We start from the raw sequence: 16,935 nt of genomic DNA, 5'->3' as shown, positions 1-16,935 counted from the left end.
AGATGGACTGGGGCAAAATCAAAAAGTGTCCTGTGGTCAGATGAATCAAAATTTGAAATTCTTTTTATTTACTATCCAAACCAACAGTGAACCTACAGGTGTCCTCTGAGTTTTTCCATGGAATGATGATCATGGTTTACTTCCCTGCACATATCCCCACCACGGATAGACTAAAGCTTTATCTCAACCTTCTTGTAAAATAATATATCAGGCGTTAGGCAGCATATTCAAAACCATTTAATGAAACAACTTTGTGTGATGTAGCTTTTAGAGGCATTAAACTCTTCTGATGTCTGGTTCCTATCAACACTGTGCACAAATCGGACTGGGTTTCTCTAGAACAAAGCATTTCACACCAAACCACTCTGAATGGCTTTGTTCACATCTCAACCATTTAATTATGCCGACATTATAAAACCTTAGATCTTTTCATCTACACTTGGTATTGGTTTTGGTATTCTAACCGTGATGATTTTGTGTTTTACTTAATTTGTTTATCCTGTAATATTATATTTAGTAGATGTTTCGTTGTCTTTCTAGTCTTAATGACTGATAGAAGTGCATGTAACTGCTGTTATGTGATCTTGAGTTCATGGTGTGGTAGTTAAACAGTACTACACTTGTTGGGACTGTAGGAAAAATGAACATAAAAACAGACAGCAATGATTTGACCCCTATTCAATTATAAACAATACACAAACAAAATATTTAATGTTTCAACTAATTAACTTTACTAATGTATATATTAACTTATATATTTAATTTGATGCCTGTAAATCATTGCCGGCTGTTTTTATGTACATTTTTCTTATGTTATGTACAAATGTAATAAAGCTCCTTTACAGAGTGAAAAGAGAGTAATAATCACAAAAGGTCGAACCTGCACTTATATACATTCAACCGACTGACTTCTTAGTGACAAAGATCTATTTGGAGTCTTTGTAGCTGTTCTGTATTGAGAAAACAGCTACAGTCACTGTATTAGATCATATGTTCCACTGGGTTAGAGAGAGAGACCACAGAGCGCTGCCTGAACGTTCCCTCCGTGACTGCTGATCTGTTATGCTATGCACATACACTGTAGTGGTTTTATCTGTGGCTCTCTCTCTCTCTCTCTCTCTCTCTCTCTCTGTTGTGGTTACTGATTCTGTTGCTACAAATGGAATAGTTGTAGCTCAATTCTATCAATTCTAGATGATAGTCTTTATTTATTTGGACTTTTATTTATTTGGACTTCATAGCCACCCCGGATTAAAACGCCCACCCTCATTTCTTTGTGTGTGTTTGTGTAACAGAGCCCTACTTTGTGAGTGCTGTGGAATGGGGACCTCATATCTACTTCTTCTTCAGAGAGATGGCTATGGAGTTCAACTACCTAGAAAAGGTAATTCATCACTAAACATAAATCTTCCTGCTTAAAGTAACAAAAATGAGAACATCCTGCTGAAAATGCTGTACGTTCATGTACTTGGCAGCTCTGTGCTTATAAACTACCATTTTCATTGGAATATTTTATCACACTAACATTTTTGTTACTGTATGTACAATAATAACTTCTTATAAATTAGACACAACAGTACTTAATTGTTGTTTTTTGGATCAAGAAGTTATTAACTCTCCATTTCACGATGTTGCCGCAGGGCAACAAATCCATTTTTCTCACTTTACAATAATGAGATACATATTTAACAATAATAAATGGGTTAATAATGAAGGGAGGAGTTTGAATAAACCAATGAAAAGGTTGTACTTGGTCACACCATCTCCTGGTAAGCATTTTCTGTCACAGTGCTGCTTGTGGAACATTGCAAGTGAAGGGCCATTTATGTAGCCATTTGAGAGAACACTACAGTTATTGTTTTTTTTTATGTACATTTTTTAATTAAATTTTTTTTTAAGGAAACTAACTTATTTAGTATTTAATGTCTTGCAGCATTAGTGGCAAGAAGTACATTCCAGTCAATTCTGTCAGGAAGCAGTGAGCAAGCTGTATGTTTAACCAGTGTCATTGGCTTTGTTAACATTTTTAGTATTTAAAGATCAGTTTCATTCCAAATATTTAGATGAATAAAATCTTGTTTTTCATTTGACACTCTGTACCATTTCCTTACATTGTCATACAAGGTTGCCTCAAGGCAACATACATAAATGTCCCCTACACACAATATTTTTAATAAAACTTTTTTGGTCGGTTTTACACAAGAAAACTGAATCTTAACTGAAAAGTGAATTTTAGAATCACTTTTAGATCCATTCATTACTTTGGACACATGTAAAATGTCTTTTTTAATTAACTATTTAATATCTGTGAAGTTGTACAGGACTAGCATGTTACAATCAATTGTACAGTTATCGGCAAGAACCTTTTTATATTACTGAAAACATTTACTCCAAACTTTTTAATGTTAGTGAACAATCCCTTCACTGCATTATGTATGTGTGTTTCAGGTGATGGTGTCCCGCGTGGCGCGTGTTTGTAAAGGTGACTTGGGAGGTTCTCAGCGTGTGCTGGAGAAGCAGTGGACATCGTTCCTGAAGGCCAGGCTTAACTGCTCCATTCCAGGAGACTCCCACTTTTACTTCAACCTCCTGCAGTCTACCAGCCCCATCATACGCATGCACGGCAGAGACATCATACTCGGGGTCTTCTCGACACCCCCTAACAGGTACACAAGAAGTTATAACCAACGTTTTTGGTAGATTTCTATTGTACATGATAGATTTATAATGTACTTTTGCTTCCAGATTATTTTAGGCTTCCTGTGTTGTTCAGATTAGTTTCAATAAGGGCTATCTATCTAAATTAAAGCATTAATAACATGTTAATGCGGTACATTATTAACGCTACAATTCTTTTTTTATGTTGTGACAGATGTTTTAGTGTGCCCTTCAAACCATCCCTAGCAAGGCAGGCTGAAGCCCAGCTGCTTGCACTCTTTATGTTGCTACGATAGAGTTCTTGTTCAAATACAATTTTTAAATGGATTTTAAAGTGATACCTTCAGTATGTTTGGCAGACTAGAGCAAACTAACAAACTGGAGCAGCGAAGTGGAACACTCCAGTTCCTCTTAAGAGCCTCCTCTGAATCCATGAGCTGTATGAATCAGAGTGAGAGGCTATAGTCACAGAGGAGTTGGACTGTATACATGATATATATGATATATACACTTATTGGCTGGAACATGCAGCCACTGTTGCTCTCACTGGATGTCAGCGATGAAAATGGGAAATTGTGTTCACTCTATGGAAATTGCATGATTTTCAGGTTTAGGGTTGTGTGAACTCTGCAGTCCAATCATATGCAGTTGTATGAAAAGCTAGAACACATCCTCTACAGGTAGGAAACTAAATTTGGCACTTTGCTGCACAGTTTCTATTTATTTGCTGAGTTTAACATATTGGAAAAAAATATAAAATGTGTCATAACTTTTACAGGTCACATTTTATATGTTACTTTATGTTTAATTCAGCAAATAAACAGCAATAGTGCATTAAAATGTGCAGACGTCTGTTCCCTATAGAGGATGTTTTAACTTATTTTCACTTAGTAAACCAAAAGAAATGTGAAATCTGACCAGGAGTGCCCAAACATTTGCATACAACTGTAGCTATAGCAAAATGCATTGCTTTTTAAATGGAAAAAAAAAGATTTTATTGGAGTGAAGTTTGAGAAAATAAAACGAATGCCATTAGTTACAGTTTGCGATGCAAAATAGTGCAATACATTGCAATTCATTATTTTAATCATTTGGCACTATTTTGTCCCATTTTTTATTTCTAGATACTTTAGTGTTAAGTGTCATAATAATATAATATACAGTTTAGTAGCCACTGATATACACAATATGCTGTGTGTTGACATTTTATGGACTAGATTTCATTTCTCATCTAGAAAATGCAACCATTTTCAGACTTTCAGAAAAAAATCCCCTTTCTTGTACTATTTAATTTAGTTCTAATTGCAATAAATTACTTTGTATAAATAAATAATAATTGTGTTAATCATTTTCAGTTTAGTCCATTATCATTGTTATTTTTATTTTTAGTTCAGTATGTGAAAACAATTTAATGGTAACAGTTTTTGCTTTTTTAGTTTTGTTTTAGTTTTTGCATTGTTATTATTGTTGTTTAAATAATAAACAATATCAGTAGCTTCATTTTAGTGTACCACAACAACAATAATAACCACAGTAACACGTACACAGAAGCACACAAACACACAAGCACGACACTGAAGCACACCCCCAGAATACATATAAGCAGAGGATGCAACGTTACCCTGGAACAAATTATACAGAGATGTTTTGAAAAGGGCATTTATGGCAAATGCCAGCGATAATAACATTCATAACAGAGGTAGAACGAGCGAGAGAGGGACATAGGAAGGACATAAGCACATAAACTCAGCGATAACCCTCATCTGCGGCATCTGGTCCTGAGCTGGACGAGAGGGCAGTAGATCAGACACTCTGAGGCATGTGGAACGGACACAAAACGTCTTACAAATATACGCAGCCCTTCATCGTGAAAGTGCAGCTTTTATATTGACGTCCAACGTCTCCTTGGCAACTGGCAGCCCTTAGTGCGAGGTTTCTACCTTACAAAGGCCCAAAATGGCTGCCGCCTGAAAGTGCCACGAGTGATCGGCACTTTTGCACCGCGAATCAAATGTCTCCTTGGAAACTGAGAACAGTGTTCTATTCTGGCACAGTCGCACCTGAAAACCCCCCTCAGAGGAATAAACGTATTAAAATGAGCATGAAATCAAGCCGGAGCATGTGTGTTCGGCCCGGCTGACACAAACGGCAGCAGTAAAAGTATAATGTACTTTCCGTAAGTGTGACACGTCTCACAATAGCGCTAAAGCCCATGAATGTTGAACATAAAGCCCTGTTGGAAGAGATACACCTGCTAAGTGGAAGGATAGAGAAGAGCATGGAGCTTTGCTGTTACAGAGACATGAAGTGTGGGTAATAAGCTGTAGTCGGGGGGTTATAAAAACAGATGAGTCATTCTGGCAGTTTGATTCAGAAGTGGAGATTCACTCAAGTACCTAATAAATGTCAAATCACAGGCTTTCTTCTTCCGCTGCTTCCTCTTTCTCTTCCTCTTCTTCTGTACAACTAAGCGGCGTAGGTTCCAATTCAACTTTGCACTGTAAAGAATTTCTGTAATTTCTACAGTTAGGTATAATGTTCAAGCAAAAATTATACTTTAAATGCCCTTTACAGTTCTATACAGCATCCTGTGTTAGGCTGATAATACTGTATTGTACTGTACACTCTTAAAAATATGTTTTTTCAAGAGTTCTTTAGTACAGAAAATTGTTTCTATATAGAACCATGAACACTTATAGAACAATTTGCATGATTAAAAAGTACTTTGCTTTGCAAAAGTGTTCTTCAGATTGATGCACAATGTGCTATAGATGGTTCTATATAGAACCTTTTGAAAATTACAAATTACACATTATAATGTGTTATGAATGTGTTCATAAGTTCTTATAGACATGGTTTTCATAGAAAGTGTTACCAGTATCTTTGTATGCTGTAGCATTAACCTTACCCTTCCCTGTAACTAAGGGGCCCAAACACTGAAAAACACCAACCCATTATCCCTCCTCCACCAAACTTAACTGTAGGCACTATGCATTCCAGTAGGTGGTCTTCTTCTGGCATCTGCCAAACTCAGATTTGTCCATCAGTCTGCCAGATGGTAAAGCATGATTCATCACTCCAGAGAACACTCTAGCTGACGCTTGGTATTGTACATAGTGATCTTAGGCTTGTGTGCAGCTGCTCAGCCGTGGAGATCCATTTCATGAAGATTACAACACACAGTTCTTGTGTTTATGTGGCTTTCAGAGGCAGTTAGGATTTCTATAATGAGTGATGCAACACAGGGTAGGCAAATGTTACACGCTACACACTTAAGTACTCAGCTGCTCTGCTCTGTGCATTTTCATGGTCTAATAATATAACAACCAAAAGTGATTACAACACACTGTTTCAAAGTCTGGATATGAGAACAAATTATTGGACATTTGTAACTTAAAATTTCAAGGCAGCCCAGTAACTAGTTAAATAAATAAAGTTTGTTTTTTTTTTTGCAGTGGTGCTTTTTTGCTTGTGGTAATCTCCACAAATTAGCAGTTAAAGCTGCACTATGTAATTTTTGGGGATTTGAGGACCTCTCTGGTGGAAATGTGTAACTGAACACAATGAGTGAAAGATTTTTTAGCATTGATGGACATTGTTGGATGTTTATGAGCACATTGAAAGAGTATTCAAAGAGAACTCAGTCTAAACTTGATGAAGGTTATGTATTCTAAGGATGTTAATGAATGAAACTATTGTCATCATATCTTCATCTTTATAATGTTGAAAGGTTGTAGCTACAGGCTATGAACTACAAAAGCACATTAGCTCGTGTGCATTGATCTCAGCTGAAAATGCGGTTTTGACAGGAAACACGGACGTATTGCTGGCGTAATAGTTTGTATTAAAAATAAGTTTTAGGCCAAAACTTTATAACAAAACTATCACAAAACAATGTCTCAGGTATCAAGCAACACATCTATAACCATTTTGTGTAATAACTTAATGGGACATAGCTTTTAGAGCCATTAAATGCTTTGCACGTCTGGTTCCTAGCACTGTAATGTTGAACAGTTCTGACCTGGTAAATTTCTCTGGAAAGGCACATTTCATACCAAACCACTCTGAATGATTTTGTTTACATCTAAACCACTGAATGATTAAGTAAAAATCGGTGGAGCTCTCCTTTAAGATCAACAGACAAAAAGTTATTCACATGCATCATTTCTTTTCTAATGCTTTATTTGCTGACAGCTTCACTCTGGTCAGGTAAATATTACCCCAGTCTCTTGAGATAGTTGCTGTCCACAGCCCACTCTTCCATGAACTGGGTTCGCATTTCACTTCAAAGCTTTTTTTTTAGTTGAGTTAACTCAACTTTAGGGCATTGCTGAACTCCCATTCCCTCAAGTTCAGTCAGAAACGCTGTGAAGCGTGTTATTTTTACCCTTGTGTTATGTTTGGGTCAAAATGACCTGTTCGTTAGACATTTAAACCGAATCAAAAGCGAAGTACATCCAGTACTAAAAACCAAACAAAACACAAGCATTAAAATGTAAAGTTTAAAGTTGCTTTTTTTTCACAGTGTATGTGAGGAATGCAATTATTCTTGTTTACACTCTCCACACTTTATTAGAAACACCTACCTTGTACATAAAGCTCACCACTTTATGAGCTCCACCTACCTTATAGGTCCACTGTGTAGGCATACAATTATGGACTGTACATTGGTTGTTATGTTTGTAATCTGCCCTTTACTCCATCCATCACTGGTCAGTTTCTGACCAGGACTACCGTCGACCAGATATTATTTGGGTGGTGAATCATTCTCAGCACAGCAGTAACACTAACCTGGTGTGTGTGGTGATGGTATGAGTGTGTCAGACACAGTGGTGTTGTTGGAGTTTTTATACATGTCAGTGTCACTGCTGGGTTGAGAGTGGACCATACACCACCCATAAATACCCAGCCAAGAGTGGCTGTGTGGTCAGAAACTGTTGAGAACGGCTAACACAAACCGTGCATCAACAGATGGGCTGCAGTCTATGTACACCTACAGTCTCTGTATATCAGCAAGGTGGAGCTACAAGGTAAGAGTTTCTAATACACTCTCAGAAAAAAGGTAGTAAACTGTCACTGGGGTAGTTCCCCTCTTGTCACTGGGGTGGTACCCTCAAGGGTACATCTCAGTACCTTTAGTCAGGGAACATAATTGTACCAAAATCCATCGAAATTATATTTTCTAAGTTGTATTGACTCCACACACCCCGTCTCGCCTCCAGGCTTTTCATTTTCTATTGCTCTGTTGCAAAACATTACGGTATAAATAGGTACTAATACGTACTTTTCACCTTGGAAAACTTATTTAAGGTACACACTTGGGCCTTAAAACCACTGTTGTACCTTTGAGGGCACATTTACACTGTTTGTACCTTGATGAACGAAAAATGTACCTGCACAGACCCTTTATTTCTAACAGTGTAAAGTGTCTGCAAATCTTTATTACAGTCTGTTAAACTTGTTTCGTTTGAATCATTTTTTTCTACACTGAATGAAATATAGCAGTGGTATCTCTGGGCGGTTTGCCTACAAAAAAAAAACATCCATTAAATCCAAATTAAATATCACTTTGCCAATCAAGCCTGGCAGCAGAAATACAGGAATATGACAACGTTTTGAGCTGATCCCATATGAGCTGCGGAATATTTTCCATTGGTCTCACATTAGAAGTAATATTCTGTTTTATACTCTCTCCCTGGAACATGTCAGCAGAATATAGTGGAAAATGACTGAAATGATTGAAATGTTTAACCCTTTACGCTGCAGGCATTTTATAAATCATTAACTACCACGAAGCTAACATATGCTTATGCGACTAGGCCCACATACAGGCCCTTACCGGTTAGGAGGTTTAATGAGATACTTGAAAGATCAGGTTTAGAGATGTGCTACTCTCCTGTGAGCTTTATTCAGAGGCAATTTGGTCTGCCTGAATCCTTTCAGCTGAGTGAATGGAGGAATGTGAACAGCAGACAGCCGTGTTTTGCCGTGACTCTCCAGAGCGGTGCAGCCTGCTGCTTCTGCACAGTAAAAGATACTTTGATGAGAAAGATGTTTGATGGCCCAGTGTTGGCAAGGTGTTGCCATGGCGATGGCACAGAGTTGGCAAGACGATGGGCTGATGTTGGCACGGTGATATCACTGTGTTGGCATGGAAATGCCATGGTATTGGCAGAGCAATAGAACGATGTTGCCACGGCGATGTCATGGTGTTGGCACAGTGATGGCATGGTGTTGGCTAGGCTGGCCTATGCCCACTGTGCTGGACACTGACACAGGCATAGTGCCAGGAGGTCATTTGTGTAGCGGACAGCAGGTGACCAGGACCGAGGGCCAAATAGAGACAAAAGAGAAAACAGACTGACTGATTAAGATTATGGTTCATAGTTTTTGATGGTTTGTAGCTAAAAATGGAGACATTTAGATACACAGAGAGAGAGAGGGAGAGAGAGCGGGAGAGAGAGAGAGAGAGAGAGAGAGAGAGAGAGAGAGAGAAGAAAGAGGAAGATAAAGTAAGAGAGATTTAGAGAGAGGGATACTGAGAGAAAAAGAGAAGACAGAGAGAGATAAAGTAAGAGAGCGATAGGAGAGGACTTGAGAGAGAAGGAGAGGGAGGAGAAAAAATAGAGGAAGAGAGAGGAGGGAAACTGGGAGAGGGAGAGAGAGAGAGAGAGAGAGAGAGAGAGAGAGAGAGAGCGAAGGAGACAGATACTGACTGAAAGAGTAAAAAACAGGGGAGATAAAGAGAGAAAAAGAGAAAGAGAATGAAAGGAGAGACATTGAGAGTTACTGAGAGAAAAAGGGAAGAAACAGGGAGATGCAAAGAGAAAGAAGTGGAAAAAGAGTTAGAGACAGAGAGAAAGATTGAGAGAGAGATACTGAGAAGACACAAAAAAGAGAAGACACAGACAGAGATAAAGTGAGAGAGAGGAGAGGAATTGAGAGATAGAGAGGAAAAAAAATATAAGAAAGGGAGAGGAGGGAAACTGAGAGATACTGAAAGAGTAGAAACTGAGGGAGATAAAGTGTGACAGAGAGAGAGAGAGAGAGAGAGAGAGAGAGAGAGAGAGAGAATGGTGAGGTTGTAGCTCAGGGAATCTTGACAGTTCATTGGCTGGATTGGAGATGAAGCTGATGAGTTCCAGCAGCTTATTGGCTGAGTGAGTTGTACAAAGGACTCCCACTTGTTCAGCATGTCTCTCCTCTTATAACTCATTTATAATATCCTGCAGGAGCAGCAGCAGCTAACACATACACCCTAAACACAACCTGCTTTTTGTCATTCTTGGATGGCCTACATTTTGTTCACAGTGCAATGGAGTCAATAAAACAAGTCTGAGGACATCGCTGTACATAGCAGAGCTTCAGTATTTCTTATTCTATTGCCTTATTAAGTTGTTCTTACATTTTACTTCCCTTACTGGTGTATTGAATGTGTCCTGAAATATGTCCTACACTACAAGCAGTAAATGTGCTATTTGAAGGTAGAAGAAGAAAACAGCTTAAAACTGTTGGCTGTAAAAAAAATTCACTGTAAAATTGCAGTAAATTACTTTCTACCAGTTGCATTACTTTCACAGTAGTTAATGGTGCCATATAAACAGTAAATAACGGTAAAATAATAACTGTATACTGGGATTTAACACTCACCTTGACTGCACAATTACTGTATTAGTAATGCAACTTAGTAGCCAGTATTTAACTGTAAACTATATATGAAAAATAGATGTTTTACCAGATGTTCCAAAAAAAAAATTTAAAAGATAAACTATGATAAAAAACAATATCAATGAAGATATTTATTCACCAGGTTTTGCACTGTACATGAATTCCTCAATCAAATATGCATTTTAACTAGATACATTTTAATTTACATTTTGCAACTTGCGGGCCAAAACGGTAGGTCAGTTCTAGCCTTCTTAACTTCAGAACGGTTTAAGCTACACACATACATATCAGGACATTCAGCAGACCCGGCCCTAACTAGCTAGCATGACGTCATTGAGCTGTGATGTGAGCAGCAGTGAGTAATTTGGCTTGGAAAGTCACCCAAAATCCTGATATTATTGCTCTGTTTTTTGCCTTCCTTATTCCAACAAAGGGTTAAAACAGTGACATGATTCATACAACAGATCACTCATCAGACTCTGCCCTCACAATCCAGAGTGACCATATGACCATCCATCAGCCAGAAATTCAGCTCCAAAATCACCCAAAACCCCCTCGCTACTGTTACACTACATTTCTGCTTTTAGCCTTCAAATTATAAACAAAGGGTTAAAAACAGTGACATGATTTACACACCAGAACACTCAGAGGAACCTGCCCTCACTAGCCAGAGTGAGAGAGACCAGCTCTAACACCCCACAACCCAAAAATACAGCTCAAACACAGCCAGATCAGTGCTATTAGCTCTCTGCTTTAGCCTTCATATGGCAACAGAAGAGTTAAAAGTAATTTGCTGTGTTATTAGAGAAACCTTCAGCTAAGTTACTTTCACACTAACATGATGAATGCATTTCACAAAAATAGCATTTAATATTGTGAAATCCTGACAACAGTTAACAGTGTAGCATGTAGTTTGAATAGCAAGTATGCTAGCTAGCACGATAGCTAATTAGCTGAAGTTGTTTGCTAATCCAGCTGATGTTTCAATAAGTTTTAAATCATGTTTCTTCAAACACTTCAGTTGGGTTAAGCCGGGGTTACACTACACAACTTTTACCCCATTTTAAGCCCTGATTCTCAGTCTGGCCGAGTCTGTGCTAGTTGGCTCTAGTCTGCAGATTTTTGGGTCAGTCGACAGTTGGAGAGAGAGTTGAGTAGTGTGAGGGGGCACATCAACATGTTTGATTTTTTCACCCGACTCTGAGCGTGATCTAGTTGTGTAAACTGGTCAACAACTCAACTGAATGGACTCCTGCCCAGCCAATGAAAATTGATAGCACAAAAGAAGAAACTACAGCAAGTAAACAAAGAAAAATGGCGAAAAGTCACTCATGTGTGGAGCGAAGCTTTTTAATGAGCTGAGTTTAAGGCATGGGCACAATCGAGTTTATGTACATTTAAAACTCTAAAAATTACCACACTGATCACATTTTAAATCCATGATAATCAAACATGTCTACCTGCTGGTTCTTTGTACTGTGTCAGTACAAACGGCAGAGAAAACAGCAGCAGCTCCACGTTTGTTTATTTGGTTTTCCCAGTAACGGGAGAACGCAAGAGTTAACGAGAATTCACGTGAGTTTGTGCAAGTTCAGTGAGTTCTTTTCGGCTCAGCAACAGCTTAAAAGATGTGTCGTGTGATCCTCAATATTTCAGTCACTCAAAAAAATCTGCAATAAAGAGTCGAATAGTGTGAGATGCCCAGTCTTTATAATCTGTTGAGACTTTAAAAGTTGTGTAGTGCACTCAAGGCTTTAGTTACAATAGCTAGCTAGCATTCTTGCTATACAAACAACCAACTAACCAAGTTGTTTTGCCTCTTTCCTTTAAACACTGCATTTACTGCATGTAGCACTTCAGTTCTGTCCTTCAGACTGAAGGTTTTTCTAAAATGAAAGGCTCATTATCTGGAGCCGTGTGGAAACTGACAGGTTTTTAATAGGGGTTTACTTTTCTACAATGCAGTCCCTGCAGCTAATAACAAGACCAAAACTAAAATTCCTCACTAAAAACTCACATGGAGCGATCTGTGAGCACATAACTATTACAGCCTAGTTTTGGAGATAGTTTGAAACATATCCAAACATGTCTTGGCTGAATAACTAACAGAATCTTGAAGCTTCTGCAGGATTGGAGAATCCACCTAATTGCAGCTGTCTTTCACAGTGCTTTTTGACTTTGCCCTTTGCTGATATTCCCAGAGATGTTCAGTGGGGCCCAGTCAGTTCTGTCAAAAAAGGATTTCTCAAACAGCTGAAAAACGCTGATTTGTCTCTGTTTTAACTGAAGTCTGAAGTTTTACAGTTTGCTATCGATAGTGTTTGACTCAGATACTGTTGACATACCTCCGGTTAACGTGGTGTTGACCGCAATGACAGCGGTGCTCGTGGAGCCACTGTTTGGCTGTAGTAACAACAGCAACAAAATACAAAGTGATGTAAGCTTTTATTGCATGCCGACTAACCGATGCCATGAGGGGAAAGAGGCTGAAGAGCTGAGCTTGTGAAGGAAAAATGTTTAACAGGAAAAACATTCAGGCCAAAGTTTGCTCTTATCACTCTGTCACAGGTAGACAGAAGCAAGAAATCTTTAGTTTTGCCCTTGATTATTTTCAGCTTTTGAGAACGGTTCACGATTGGCATTCTTGATATAAAAAGATTGCAAAAGTCAATTATAAATGAATGCCAATGAATCTAACCCTGACCCTAACGCTAATCTCTTTGCCGGAAAATCAATGCAGTTAACATCAGAACATAAGCAGGGCTCACATTAGCTTAAGCTAATGTCAAGCCTACCCTGATTAATCCAAGCAAACATAGATACATAGCAATTACTCACTTTTGCAATCATTTGATGGTGCAGGTAGAATCACTGACCCTTCTACAGATTAAATAAATACATGATTTTAACGGTTTGTATGCTTTTATCTCCTGTGTAAGCTGATGCAGTATTTACAAGGTAATTATAAATGTCTGGATAAGCTATCATGGGTAATAACCCATAATCAACACTAAAAATAGCTTATTGATTTGGTATAGATCAACATCTTCAATCGAGCTGACTTTTTCTTGATATTTTGATTTGGAAGCTGTTGACTGTTCATACACATTATGCTGACGGAATATCAACAATATGACATGCTTTTTCTGGATTTTGCGAACACTCTCTATACTATTTAAATGTAATTTAATAAATAATGAATTGTGTCATTAGTTATGTAATTAGTACAACTAATGATACTAACCATTTAGTGATCACTTCAACTTCTAAATGTTAAATGTTATGTTTTTTAAATAATAAGTAAGGTTATGCGCCTTTAGCACTCTACTCTATGCGTTTGTGTGTGTCACTGGTAGAGTGGCCAATGAAATCTTTGGCACTGCTCATCTCCATAAGGGCAACAGGCTGCAGTCTTTGGAATTGTTCCAAATAAGAGCATGACCACTCCTCTGTCCTGTTCCCTTACCCTACACTGCCTTGTTCCTGTACACTACACCCTGCCCTGCTCTGTCTATAAATTTTTCTACACTCTTTAAAGAGTTTTCGATTGGCTGTCCTCAGTGACAGTCCCTTAAAATCCGTCAATTATTATTTGGCCTGTGCTGTGTTTCAATTCTGTCCCTTCTCCTGTCCACTTTTGGCTCACTGATGTGGACCAAATAAGGGGAAAAACAGCATGAAGAGGCAGCTAAGCAAAGCAGAGCACAATGAGGGGATTCCGTAATGTCATGCGGACTTTGACATTTATTGGTTCAATCCGTGCAGCCACTGAATGGAATCTAATAGGGAGCAGCGAACCGGTCACTGTGACTGATTCGAGACACGACCATTGGTCTGCCTGTGGGCAGTGCCGTTTGGCAGATGACTTTCTTGGCCATAGTTCTGGCCCAATGGCGGCATCCCAGCAGGCCCAGTGTCAGGTGACAGGCGCCAAGAAGCCACCATCTCCCCAGCCCCCAAGCTCCAGCTGGGGTTTGACTCAGTACAGGCCCTAATTACAGCCTCGTCCCAATCATCCGTCGCCTCAGAGCACAGCTTCTGACAGTGGAGAGACTTAAAGGAATAGTTTGGGTGAAAAATCTAATTTAAGCTGCCGTCCCACTGGACTGTTGCCTTGCTATTTTCTTCGCTGGGGTGGTGGGCATGTGGAGGTCCTAATGCCATGTGGTTTTGGAGGAAATGTACTGGCTAGCTAACAAGTTTTTTTCAGAGTGAGAAGCAACATTATGTTGAATGAGAAGCAGTACGTCCATCTCGCAGGTTTAGATTCTGCTGGGAATAAAGTGAAATTAACAGCAACCAGAAGCGAATTGTGTTTTTGCATCCATGCCTTCTTTCCCATTCAAGTAAAAGGGCTTTTTTGCCAGGCTAATTTTACTCACAGAAGGTGTGACCAGAGCTTTGCAGTTTCGCCTCAGATAAGACATGTTTGTTATCCATACCCAGGCAATTAGCATTGTGCAAACTGAAAGCCTAAATCATCACTCGCTTGCCTCAACCACTTGGAGTAATCTGAAAAAACCTTGCTTATGTGCTTTTTGACGGGAGTGGAGCAGGGAGTGGAGCAGTGTGATTTTGCCCAGGGCACAGAGCAGCTTTTTAGAAAGTTGGGGTGTTGGTGCTCTCTTTCACTCCAATATCACTGTAACATCTTTCCACCTCATGAGCCACATGGCCCTTTTTTTCCACACTGATTACCTCTTAGTGATGTGGCAGCGAGACTGCTATAGCTTGCACACTACAGCCATTCATACGCAGTATTTGCGCTGCTGTTCGGCAAATCTATACTGGAAATTCCTCACCAACTGTAAGTTTTACAGATTATACAGACAATTGTCTTTGCTGCAAAGAGGATAAAGAAGATTGAAAACGTGCATTTGTTTACCCTGACCAGTTTTCTGGCCTTTGATTGGGCCAGTGTTTCAAGCCCATACCAACCTCTATAGGGCAGAATGTTTAATTAGTTTCTCACTTAATAACGGTGATAAATTATAAAAATCATAAAATTAAGAGTGTGGTGTCTTGTCCCTACACTTAAGACAAAAACTATCAAAAGAATGAATCCTAAGGAGCGGACATGGAGTGGGTTTTCTCTGATGTGTGAGCGAGGAACGTGTGAGGAGCAGAAAAATAGAAAACCTGGAGCGGAGTTGGAGTGGAGTGATTACAGAACACTTTAAGTGAGGAGTGGAAATGTCTGCTGCTCCACTCGCATACTCTATTTCTGACACTTAATGACATACTGTTACTCTAGAAATGGACAAAGATATACTGTATAGCTAAAAGCAGGAGTAAAAGCCTTTAATGTTGAGTCCAAGTCAAGACTGAGACCTGAACACGAGTGAAGACCAAGACTTTGTAGTAGTTTTGCTTATGTGCTTTTTGACACTGCGTGACATACTGTTATCAACAATATGGACAAAATTCCAGGTTCAGTATGGCTGCTGCCACTGCTTTTAGCTATGCAATGTATTTTTATCCATTTTTGGTCACTCTTTTTGAGATTACTTTACAAATTGACATGATTTGAGGCAAGTGTGAGAGAATTTAGACATGCAGTTTACATCATTGGTGAAGTATAAGCTTCCATTACTTGTTAAATACATTAGCCTTGTAGATTGTGTGCAAAAAAAGACTAGCTTTAGTCTGCCACCCTCCTTTTTCTTCACTTTTCTCTTTTTTTCTGTCTGGTCTGACATGTTCTCCTGTCTGTTACATGCTTTATGTCTGTGTTCTCATTCCTCTGTGTCTCTTCTCTCCCTCTCTGGGACTGATATGTGTCTAGTATTGGTAGAAGAGTGACTGGGCTTGCTGGTGGCAGGTAGAAAATCAGAGCTTTTGTTGACAGCATCATAGAAAGTGACGTTACAGTGACTACAGCATGCTCCAAGCCTGATACGAAAACATTTCACTCACAGTTGTCCTTAGTGCCCTACAACCCTTAGAAGTATTACTTTTATTGTTGTGCTATATATTCCATTTTTTGACACATTTGAGCACTAGGGTTAAGATCTGGTTACTTTTCTGTAAAAAAAGAACGTTTAAACAGCTGAAATGTTATGAAGTCTAGCGTTATTACTGTCATTGTGCCATATTATTTAACTGTAACTACATAATTAATTACATATTTATGTAATAACGTAGTTAGTGGGCTGCCTTAAAATTGATTTCATTTACCTTCAAGTAGTGAGTTACAGAATTAGAATCTGTGTCTGTGACTCCATGCCCTTTAATTTCAGTTTAAGGCGGCCTGCTATGGTTTTTACATTGTGGAGATTTTAAGGGTTAACTCCATACCCTCCAGTTCAGTCTCAGTAAGATAGAATGATAAACAGTACATGTATATTAACTGCCTGATTTGGATTCAGCTCAGTCTATGAGCTTTGAGGTGGTCTGAAATGAAATGGGAGAGGAGTTGCAAATTAGGTCGAGAATTCCCCGGGGCAGTCTCTGGCCCTGCTGGAGCTGTGTGTTGGCGTGTAGTTGACAGAGCTCTGCTGGGGGTGGTCTGGTCTGGTCTGGTCCACATGGTGAACACCTGGACCCTGGATCAAGCCCCTAGGCCCTACCACATACAGCTCCCCAAACTATTATCTCCCAAGATCTGTC

At 39.0% G+C, this 16,935-nt stretch overlaps 1 protein-coding gene across 1 annotated transcript in view; it reads left to right on the top strand.

Annotated features, from left to right (window-relative positions):
- Positions 1–16,935, top strand: part of sema6ba (sema domain, transmembrane domain (TM), and cytoplasmic domain, (semaphorin) 6Ba) — a 112,512-nt gene that overhangs the window by 58,842 nt on the left and 36,735 nt on the right. Inside the window, exons 8-9 of the mRNA XM_036556668.1 lie at positions 1,296–1,384; positions 2,449–2,666. Coding sequence (XP_036412561.1) covers positions 1,296–1,384; positions 2,449–2,666 — 307 coding nt within the window. The remainder of the gene's footprint in view (positions 1–1,295; positions 1,385–2,448; positions 2,667–16,935) is intronic.

The sequence above is a fragment of the Colossoma macropomum genome, unplaced genomic scaffold (assembly GCF_904425465.1).
Source record: "Colossoma macropomum unplaced genomic scaffold, Colossoma_macropomum, whole genome shotgun sequence".
Classification (NCBI taxonomy): Eukaryota; Metazoa; Chordata; class Actinopteri; order Characiformes; family Serrasalmidae; genus Colossoma; species Colossoma macropomum.
This window is presented reverse-complemented; position numbering and strand designations above follow the sequence as displayed.